Consider the following 11,423-nt stretch of genomic DNA (forward strand, 5'->3'; position numbering starts at 1 on the left):
TGCCTTTGGAACAACATCTACAGACTCAGCTGATTTCAGGGAATGAACATTTGTCCTCAGTTATCAGCTCAAATATAGCGCGAGCATTTCAATGCACGGGCTCAATGAGACGGGTGACACAAGCAACAGCAGCTAAAACAGCTTCACTTTTATTCAAAGCTTAAAGAGGTTTCAAAACTGAAACGGTTCATTTGATGTAAGCTCAACATTCTGAACTCAACTGAGCGTCATTAAAACTACAAATTCCCAGCAAAAATGAGAACCAAAAAACGTCTTTGAAGAAAAAACAAAACAAAAGAACCCCACAGAACATTGGCTCATTGTGCAACCTTAAAAATGAGTCTTTAAAAGAGGGAACGATCACAAGATCACGAGGGGAGTCCTGCAGCGAGGATGCTGCCCAGCAGCGTTCGATCCTTCAGAGCGTTTTCGACATCTTTCTCCTCGATCTTCAGGAACACCTGCAGAAACAGACGCTTTAATCAGCCACGTTCCACTCGGTGTCTTGTTCCCTGATAACCCCTCGAGTTTCATTTTTAAGCAACAGAGGTCGAACACTGCACTGCAGAGCATTTCCTCGTGAAGCGTCGGGTACCTTAGTGAGACGAGCCTCTTTGGCTTTCTTCAGGGCAACGATCCCTCGACTCTCCAGCAGACTGCAGAGCGACAAACACTCGCCCTGACCCACTCCAGACACCTGCCTCTGAGCGCACAGGCGGCTGTAAACCTCATGGAGCTGAAACACAAACGCCCACGGGTCAGGAAACACCACCAGTCTAGAAACAGATTTACATTTTCTCTGGCAGAGACGGAATAATTACGCATTAATGCAACAAGTTTCCTGATTTGCCACGACAACACGCCGCTAAAGTCCTTTAGCAAACTAATATCAGCACCTCACCTTTCCCAAGCCGATCTCTTTGCTCTTCCCATTGCGGATGAGCAGCAGCAGGCAGCACACCAGCAGCTTCTGCTGCAGGGGGAAACTCTCTCCCTCTGAACCGCTGCTCTGAGACGCCATGCGGTCACCGTAGACCTCCGACAGCACTCTCGCAACCTGCGGCAGGCTGACCCGGGACGCTGCAGAACACACAGTACAGGAAGTGTCCAGGTAAGATTCCACCAATCAGCTGCCGTGTGACTTCCACCATCATCAGTTTTAACTCAAGAAAACATTTCACAACTCACCTTTACTTTCACCCTTTGGATCACTTGCTTTTTTCCTCTCATCAGACTCTACAATCTCAACTGCTCTCCTGAAATCAGCAACCAGAAAATCGTTTGAATGACATTTCACAGAAACATCAACTCAAAGAATCTGCACGAGGTCTCCCAAGAGCAGAAACAACTAAAATGCCTAAACGAGTGCAGAATTTAAATGCAAACACAGAGACATGATTCCCTAAAAGGTTAAAGAAAAAACAAGTCCAAGCATTCACCTGCAGATGTCCAAAGCTTTCCTGGCGTCTCCCGATACAGCTGAAACTTTCCTGGCACAGAACTGAACTGCAGAAGCGTCGAGGAGCCCTTCAGCCGACGCCTGAGGAGAAGAAGACGCGGCGCTGATTAAATAAAAGTGATCTGTAAGGTTCCAGCTTAAGCTCTGAGTCACACAGACCACATTTACCTGTACAAGCCTGTCCTGTACAATGGCCGTGAGCTCCTCCCGGCTGTAGGGAGGGAAGTGCAGCAGCAGAGGGCGACACTGGGGACGAGCCTGCAGTCTGGGCAGGATCCGGTCAGTCAGATCCAGAGCGTTTGCAATACCTGCAAAGACATCAGTGGTCAGCATGTAGAACAGATATTATTTTTGTCAGAACACTCTGCTTTCTGTCTACAGGACACACAGATGTGAGATCTGGTGAATTCGGGATATTTGTTGAGTTGAGTACTTACCGATGAGACAGAGGCGAGACTTTGGCAGGTACGGCCATTCAAAGATTGTGTAGAGGACATCCTGGGCTTTGCTGTCCAGCTGATCCATCTCATCCAGAACAAGAAGCCTTAAAGGGGAAAAACAAACAAACAGACCCAATCAGTATCTCAGCAGGCAGTAATCACAGCTATACTTTCAAAACATCCCAATAAGGACTTTCAACCAGAAACTTTTTTAAAAGAATACCTTTAGTGGATAGTTTGCTCTAAAGTTCTAAAAAGCCACACCCTTTAGTCATCTATCATTTACTTCCTTTTTCAAGTAAATGTGTGATAAGATAATGATAATAATAATTGATTGCATTTATATAGCGCTTTACAATTCCACTATACATTCACACACTGGTGGAAGCAGCTACATTGTAGCCACAGCTGCCCTGGGGCAGACTGACAGAGGCGAGGCTGCCATATCGGCCCCTCTGGCCGTCACCAGTAGGTGGCAGGTGAAGGGTCTCGCCCAAGGACACAACAACCGAGACTGTCCGAGCCGGGGCTCGAACCGGCAACCTTCCAGTTACAAGACGAACTGCCCACTCTGAGCCATGATCACCCCAAAGGATTGAGGATTTGTTGACTCACACAGTGGGCCCCGGGGCTGTCAGGAACCTCTGCAGTCCGTTCTGGCCGCCAGATGCCTTCAGTTTGTCAGCCAGCAGTGGGAAGACAGCATGGGAGCTCCTCAGACTCATGCAGTTCACCATCACCGTCTGTACTGACGACAGCTCAGCCTGAAGGCACACAAAACGCAACCAGTTACTGACAAAACTTCAACCCTGGCTGTTACATAGACAATCAGGGGACAGGTTATTAGCCTGCACTCAGACTTTAAACTTGCACTTTAAGACCCTCAAACTCTGGAAATGAAGCCTGTGGGGTGCTGCTCAAACTCGAATCTTACTGCAGTAACTGAAAGTCGCCAGCAGGTGTCCCAAAGCACTAACATGACAGACTACAGACTCCTTCACGCTCACCTTCATCTCCTGCAGCACACAGTTGAGGCAGGCTGTCTTGCCTGTTCCCGGGGCTCCAGAGATGTAGAGGCTGCCGGGAACATGCTGAAGCACTTTGTCCTCCAGGAAGGACCGGATGGACGCCCGCTCGGCCTCTCTGGACATAAGGCGCTCGGGGATGGCAGTGTGGAGTGCCTGCTTCACACTCTGAAGCCTCAACTCTGGAGAAGAAATGGTGATAATGTAATGTAATATTAATATAATGTAATATAATGTAATATAATGAATAATGTAATATAATATAATATAATGTAATGTAATATAATGTATAATGTAATATAATGTAATGTAATATAATGTAATATAATATAATGTAATATAATATAATGTAATATAATATAATGTAATATAATGTAATGTAATAATGTAATGTAATGTAATATAATGTAATATAATATAATGTAATATAATATAATGTAATATAATATAATGTAATAATATAATAGTAATATGATATAATGATATAATGAGTTGAAATATAAATGTATGAATATATTTGTAATATTAATGTAATATAGGTGGGGAACAAAAAAAGAAGAAGAAAAAAAACTAGAGTTCTTACTTTCTCCAAACAGTCGAGCAACGGGTGGCTTCTTGTTCAGATTTTTATGGCTGGGGCTCCCAGTAGGCGTTTCTTCTCGTTTCGGAGATGATTTGGCAGTGGAAGGGGGCGTCTGTTGCCCCGAGGATGGGATCAGCTGACGACGAGCCTGGACCGGCGAGTTCTCATCAAAGCCGAGTTTTCGTGGTGAGGCCAGGCTCAGCTTCCTCTGTTTTGTAGGTGAGCACTGCAGGGAGGTGCCAAGGTTGCAGACATTGTCATCACCTTGATGGAGAAAAATGAGAAGTGCTGTTATTTGTTATGACTCGAGGCTGGCTTTTTAGGATCTGAAATTTTAATCCTGAAGATTTGCCATTTAAATTCAATTCACATTTTTTTTAGTCTAGAGGCACTGAAGGTTATTAGTACACAGAGCTACATGAAGTAGTGGAACAACTGAAGCTTTTGAATTCAATGTTCAATACCTGTGCGCTTTCGAGGGCTGAGGGGGATCCGGCTTTGGAGACGAGGGGAGGAAGGTGCTGGTGGCTGGGCTGAAGTGCGCCTGGGTGAAAGAGGGGACGAGAAGGCGACTGGCCGCGTTGGGGAGAGAGGAGTGGGCTGGTCTGTGTAGCGTCTGGGGGACAGTGGGGTGGACAAGTTAATGGGACGTCTCGGGGAGAGGGGTCCGATCCGCGTCAGCCCCGGGGCCTGAGGTTCAGGCTTGATTGGTGACACAGCTGGGGACTTCTGGGGCTCCGGCTTCTTGGAGCGGGAGGAAACTCTGGAGGATTTACGTCGAGGGAACTGAAGTGTGGGCTGACCTCGTCCCTGGGAGCGTGTGCTGGGCATTTTGGATTAACCTAAACGAAGACAACATGTTTAAGCACCTAAATATGACACATGATTCAGACATCATTTAATTATTAAAAAATAATAAGAACCAATGTTTTGTTTGGCTTTTTTATATATTTATATATGCATGAACAGAGCCGTAGCCAGAATAATATGATCAGAAATATATGTGAAGATTAAACACTGATGGGATTTACGATGAAGTGCGTGTTCCTATTTGGAAATACATAAACATGCACTTTTGTGTAAGGACCACCAAAAAACAACAAAGCTAAACATGTGCTAGAAGACTTTCCACTGATTCACAGGCAAATTATTACTAAGCCCAAATTTCACGACTGTAGTTTTTGAGTGGAAACGTCTGCTGTGGGTCTTGAAAAACGGGCAAAGGCATTTCAGAAACAATCGTGCCCCCAAATAAACCTTGCGTTCATTGGTTGTACAAATCTTTTCGCATCCCTCCACGATTTGCTGTCCTATCAAAGTCGTTTAGCTCAGTTGCTCCAACATGCTACTCAAACACGAGCCATTAATCGCGTAGCTTCATGTTAAAATTCAAAATCGCAAAGAAAATCATAGCACTGCGCTTAGTACTACACTAACAGCGCAAATTACATTTGTTATATCGCGTGATTCCTGAGCTAACAGTTACCTATAAACAGGAAATAATACAGTGTGCTCCACTAATGGCGCCAAACAAAGGCCTCGGCCTTTAAATAGCCGAGTTTCCACTTCGACCGGACAGTTTTTTAATCTAAAATATATCTGGGTGACTAAAAATGACTCCGAATGCATTTGTTTGCAAATACAAGCAAGCGTGTAAAGTTAACAGATATTTTTAAGAGTAGTGGCAAACCTACGCTGAAGAGTAGACTACAGTAAGTCAGCTCTCTTCCGCCCGTTCAGTATCAAATGTATTTTTCTTTTACGAGTTAAATGAGCGTGTTGGTAACAAACGTACCTCTTAAATTAAGTTGACAGAAGTCCTCTCGGTACAACGCAAAACGTGTTTTCTTTTCTCTCTGACCGCCCGAAACCAAAGTTGCGCTGAATCTCCCGCAACTCTTTCTAGATCAGCTGTCTTTCCCGCCGCTGCCCTCTGATTGGCTTAGCTGAGTGAAGCTCATTGGCTAAAGCGTTACGGAGGATGTTACGTCAATGTTACGTGCCCCAGTCGGTGGCGGGAGTTTGAACACAGAGTACTTTTTTGGCGCAAAGTTCCCGGGAACGTATACGTGTCCAAATGATGGCATATTTACCTGTTTCTCCAAAATAATTTCAGTTATGGAAGTAATAAGAGTAAACTATTTGAACTACCATGTCACTGCAATAAAACAATAACACAAATCATTAATAATATATAAAGCATATAAATATATATTTTTAATACATAAAATATTTTTGGGCCATTACTACAAAGACACATTTTGCTCCTGATTTGCCATGGGCATTTTATTGTTGCCTTATTCAGAACTGAAGATAAGTGTTGACTATTTAACATCCTTTCGTTAAAGTGGGGAATGGTGGTTAGCACCGTTTTCTTACAAGGAGGTTGGGTTTGAATCCAAGCAGGGGCCTTTCTTTGTGGAGTTGGCATGTTGTCCCTGTGTCTGCAGGTTTTTTTAAATACACTCACCTCTTTTTACTGCCCGTGTGTTTATATACCTCTGGAATATGTTGTTCGATTTTGTCTTCTCTCTCCCATTGCTAGTTTATCATCCCTGCTCGCCTCTTTTTTATGTCTTTGCCTTCACTCTTAACTGGTTATGGCAGATAAAATCCTCCCCGAGTCTGGTTTTGCTGGATGCCAAATACCTTCCGATTGTCATTTTCCCTCAACTGGACTCTTTACCTCACAGTAAAACAAACCCCAAGGCAGCTTTTGTTGTGAAATTAAAAACAAAAAAAAAAAAAAACACCAAATAGAAAAGCCCGATAAAATGAATACAACATGAAGCCACAAACAGCTCCATAAGAGCAAAAAGACAAATTGTACACATTTAAAATAAAGGAAAAGGGTTAATAAAATAACGAGCTCAGGTGTTTAAATAAACACCAGTACCGTGGGACGAGGTTCTGTTAGACTGAAGATTAGCAACAATTCATTTGTTTTTGGAGAATGCTGACATTGTTACAAGTCTCGCTTACAAAGCACAAATAAAACAAACACACACCGACAATTTCTCTAAGACTTTAAATGGATTAGAGAAACAGATGGAGGCCAGTGCTCAACTTTCACTAGACTGTAGGACTGATGGAAACTCCTGGTTTTACCGCAGCTTTTAGCCATCAGTGAACAACTCCAGTAATTGGGCAACAGAACTGTTTTGCATTCAGTCTTGTCAACAAAAGATAACTGCACCCATGCCAAACATTTAGCATGCTTACTCATCAAAAGACTCGTGGCCCCTCATTCAATAAAAAGTCATACATGTATATGCAGCGAGCAGTGCTTATACTGAAAATAACCAGACATAAATGTGTGAGTAGCTTCATTGATTTTCCCCAATCTTGAGCGAGTGACGTTCAGGTTTCATCAGCAAGTCAAGTTGTGTCATCCAGTATCATGTTTATTGATTTAATCATCACAGTCACCACACACACACACACACACACACACACACACACACAAAGTTTCAATGTACAAAATATATGTGCAAATCCAATGAACCCACATTACATTCACAGCAGAACACAAACAGAGGTTTAAACTGAGAAAGTGTCATTTTCAGAACAACATTAGCTCATTTTGACTTTGATGGAAGCAGCAAAATGTAGGACAGATAGATGTGATAGCAATATGAAAATCATAGGTGACATGTGAGTTCAAGTTTTGAGAAAATTTGAACTCTGACCTTAACCTCCCACATATGTGAACATGATTATTTTGGGTCGTCTAGGCTACAGTTCCTCAATTTTGCTGTACAAAGCCTGATATCAGATTCTCAGAAACTACATCAGGTTTGTTTTTACATTCACCAGGTCTCAGTCCAAATAACAAAGACAAATTACAAATTCATGAAATGAGAGTTTGGGTCTTGGGAGGTTAAGGACAAGGTCAGAGATTCAAACTCATCTGAGAGGCACCTCTGGCATCACTTTGTCGTCGTGTTCTAGACTCATTGTGTTCACATGTAAAACCTCATTTACAGCTAAGAGCTTGTGTTTTCCTTACACACAAAACAATTTTTTAAGGTTTAAACATTTGACACACATTCTATAATAAACCCACATCTTATGGACAGCACATGAGATTTGTTAATCACTGCATTCTGCTAAATTTCATAAGATGGTTTAATTTTCAGTGCGATCATCATTTGGTGGCTGGATCCATCCTCTGCACCGTCTCACAAAGCCCTCTGCAAAAAACAAATGCTTTTTATGGTAGAATATGAAGCTGATTAAGGTTTTTTTTTCTCCAAAAGTTGATTCTGTTCATCTGGACGCAGCGTTTTGTGGGAGAAACGTTTCGTCACTCATGCGAGTGACGTCTTCAGTCTCAGCTGACTGCAGGTTTCCCCAAATCTTATCAATATTTGCATAATGACTGAAACCAGCCCACTGAGGGAACGATGGGCTGGGGGGTCAGGTCCTTAATCTTAATTATGCAAATTCTCATGACCATTGATCAACAACCACTGACCAAAACCCACTGATCAATGGCCATGGGTACCAGTCACAGAGAGTTGGGGAATGGCTGCAATCACAGCATTGTGAGATGGTGACAGATAAACCCTCCTCGATTCAGAGATGGTCTTTCCATGTACCGTTTATAAGATTGGGGAAACCTGCAGTCAGCTGAGACCGTTTCTCCCACTGAAAACGCTACGTCCAGATGAACACAATCAACTTTTGGAGATTTACTTTCCTGGAATATTGAGAATGCATCAAGACAAAGTTTGTTTTTTTTAAATTAAGAAACCTAAACAAAAGTTTTACTAGACGAAAAAAAAAAAAAACACTACATCAATTACTTTCATGGTGAAAATGTAAATATACAGTAATGATTATGACACATTCTACATTTTTACATTGATGAGAATGTGGATGTGAGGATCCTACACTGAAAAAGACGGCAGAGATAAAGTCTGGATATAAAACAAGCAAGCATGATTTTATTTAGGAACATTTATATGACCTTTGATTTAAGAGATGCATCAAGTTTCATCATCATCCAGCTTGCTGACAAAAGCAATGCCTAACTGAGAGGTTAACCGTTAGACTGACCACCAACTTACCGAGCTTTCCAAGCAATCCCAGAACAATCAAGAGAAGAGCGACGCCGCAAGAAAGAGAAATCCCAATGATAAGCATCATGTCACCACCTAGAAGTCAGAGATTGAAAACAAGGGTCAGTTTATTCCAACATCATTCTTTAATATATCCACAAGTCACGCAACTCCTGCGGTGAAGGGAAGGTCAAACCACAGATGCTCTCATTGGTCAGGATTTGAGATTTCTGTCACTTCTGCCTTGACTGTAAGAGTTCAGATTACCACGCGTGAAGTGGACACCTCAATTTAAATGAGGTCATTTTTAACAGACTATCAAATGCAGCAACTAATGCACCAGGTTTTTTTGATGCACTTAACTCAATTATGCTGCATTTTGGACCTGGTTTAATCAACCACACGAATTTCATGTTCAGGTATTTTTCTAACCATCTGATGTTTGAAGTTTAAAAATCAGCCACAAGTTACAAAGCTTGTGTTTACAGCAAGGGTGGGAACTCCAGGCCTGTCCTGCAGGTTTTAGATGCATCCTTGATCCATCACAGGGGATTCAAATGACCAAAATGCCTCCTCAACATGTCTTCACGTTCTCGAGAGGCCTGGGAAGGAACTAATCATTTGACCCAGGGTGATCTCAAACCTGCATGAGGCCAGGAGGTCCGCACCCCTGGTTTAGAGCAAAAAGTGAGAAAACCTAAGAGCGTTGTTCATTTTCACCCAGTACTGGATTGCCTAGACCACAGAAATCTAAGTGAATACTTGTTTTCAAACCTCAGGCAGTCCAGATAGGTTACAAACTGACATAATGCACAGCAGCCTAAAATCTAAACAGAACAGGTCATTTTAAGGATACGCCACAGATCAGGTGTGAATGAACCTGAACTTCATGGCCTTGCTGGGCAAAAATATCAGTAACACAAATATCCACACTAAGCAAGGCAAGTTTATTTATATAGCACAATTAGAATAGAATTAGAATAGAATTCAACTTTATTGTCATTGCACATGCACAGGGCAACGAAATGCAATTGAACAGCAAGGTGATCCAAAGTGCTTTATAAAGACATTAAAAAACAAAAACAAATAAAAAGCACGATTTAAAATGAAAAACAGTATATAAAATCAAAACAGATAAAGTCAGAACAGTAGATAAAATCAGTAGTTAAATGTAAGTTTTGAAATTTAAGCTTAAAAGTGTGGATTTGGTGCTTTATTCAAATGCAGCTGAGAACAGGTTCAACCTGGATTTAAATAAACTGAGTGTTTCTGGGAGTTTGTTCCAGATATAAGGAGCATAAAAGCTGAATGCAGCTTCTCCGTGTCTGGTTCTGACTCTGGGAACTGATAAAAGACCGGACCAGATGACCTGAGGGATCTGGAAGGTTCATACTGGGTCAGGAGGTCACTGATGTATTTTGGTCCTAAACCATTCAGAGCTTTATAGACCAGCATCAGAACTTTAAAGTCTATCCTCTGACGGACAGGCAGCCAGTGTAAAGCCCTCAGAGCTGGACTGATGTGGTCCACTTTTTTGGTCTTAGTGAGGACTCGAGCAGCAGAGTTCTGAATGAGCTGTAGTTGTCTGACTGATTTTTTAGGTAGACCTGTAAAGATGCTGTTACAGTAATCAAGCCTACTAAAGATGAATGCATGGACTAGTTTTTCCAGGTCCTGTTGAGACATCAGATCTTTGATCCTTGAAATATTCTTGAGGTGATAGTAAGCCGACTTTGTTATTGTCTTAATGTGTTTTTCTAAGTTTAGGTCTGCATCCATCACTACACCCACATTTCTCGCCTGGTTTGTGGTTTTTATGTATAGATTGAAGTTCTCTGGTGACCTGTAATCGTTTTTCTTTGGCGCCAAAGACTATTACCTCAGTTTTGTTTAGCTGGAGAAAATTGTGGCACAACCAGTCATTGATTTCCTTAATGCACTCAAGCAATCTTTACATTTTGTGAAATCACATGAGGAAAAAGAACAGCTTCATCACTGATGTGTGGATGCAGAGCCTGCTATTATGCATACTGTTTCACTGTCATGATTTAATGGATACTTAAAAGAAGTGAGCAATCATTCAAAGGTTTTGAAGGTTGTGTCTCAACCCAAATCCTCTGGAGAAGAGCTCAGAGTAACTTACGTGGACCGACTTTCTCCACCGTCGTGTCGAGAGGAGCTCCAGTTGTGCTGAAACCATCCTGCCCCTTTTGCTTTTTCAGTTTGTCTTTGGTTACTGTTTAAAATAAATAAATAAAAAAGAGAGAGAGAGACGTTCTCGTTAGCAGGGGTCTCCAACCTTTTGTGCGTCATGGACCGGTTTATGTCCGGCCTTTAAGGTGTTGCAGAGAAATACAACAAAAATAAAACCAGTACCAAAAAACGGACGATTTATTCATAACACACGGGAAAAGACCCAGGGAAACAGAGTTATCAATAAAAACGATACAAGTTAAAAAACAAAAAACCCACCAACACCGAGCCTCAACTCTCACAGACCGGTACCAAACGACTCACGGACGAGTACTGGTCTGTGGCCCGGGGATTGTTGACCGCTGGTCATTAGGATTCACACCACTAAGAAATAACCACAGTCACATATCTGGAGCTGTGCTGTGTCCAGGTTCAAGTCTTATATGTTGGGGTCGGACATGAAACAACTTGTTCAGGCTCGTCTATGACCTGCATGGTCACTCACTGCCTGCTGTCCCATTTTAGACATGCACCCCTTTTGTGAGATTTGGATGCATCCCATTACTAACATGTACTCTAGCCTCAGGCTAGCCTCAACAGGTTTGCATTACAGACAAATCCACAATATCAAGAGAAGAGCGACGCCGCAAGAAAGAGCAA

The 11,423-nt window shown here is 42.2% G+C and overlaps 2 protein-coding genes across 4 annotated transcripts in view; both read right to left on the reverse strand.

The window, feature by feature from the left end:
* Positions 1-127: 127 nt before the first annotated feature.
* On the reverse strand, positions 128-5,588 carry cdc6 (cell division cycle 6 homolog (S. cerevisiae)). Its single transcript, XM_042212732.1, has 12 exons — positions 5,303-5,588; positions 3,972-4,349; positions 3,508-3,771; positions 2,907-3,106; positions 2,515-2,663; positions 1,897-2,003; positions 1,628-1,767; positions 1,440-1,540; positions 1,189-1,256; positions 902-1,080; positions 596-736; positions 128-461 (listed from the first exon to the last, which is right to left on the reverse strand). The coding sequence occupies exons 2-12, from the start codon at positions 4,336-4,338 to the stop codon at positions 369-371; spliced, it is 1,809 nt and encodes a 602-aa protein (XP_042068666.1). The 5' UTR covers positions 4,339-4,349; positions 5,303-5,588; the 3' UTR covers positions 128-368.
* Positions 5,589-5,740: 152 nt separating this feature from the next.
* The window catches only part of LOC102306160, a 7,777-nt gene continuing 2,094 nt past the window's right edge, over positions 5,741-11,423 (reverse strand). For 2 of the 3 annotated variants that reach the window (XM_042212733.1, XM_005944029.3), the window contains exons 3-5: positions 10,714-10,806; positions 8,580-8,666; positions 5,741-7,700 (exon numbers count right to left, since the gene is read on the reverse strand). In XM_042212733.1, the coding sequence (XP_042068667.1) occupies positions 7,636-7,700; positions 8,580-8,666; positions 10,714-10,806 (245 nt within the window). In that variant the 3' untranslated portion in view covers positions 5,741-7,635. The remainder of the gene's footprint in view (positions 7,701-8,579; positions 8,667-10,713; positions 10,807-11,423) is intronic. The other variant, XM_014340646.2, reaches the window with a different exon arrangement.

This window comes from Haplochromis burtoni, unplaced genomic scaffold (assembly GCF_018398535.1).
Source record: "Haplochromis burtoni strain Fernald_Lab_line unplaced genomic scaffold, NCSU_Asbu1 Contig_389, whole genome shotgun sequence".
NCBI classification, from domain to species: Eukaryota; Metazoa; Chordata; class Actinopteri; order Cichliformes; family Cichlidae; genus Haplochromis; species Haplochromis burtoni.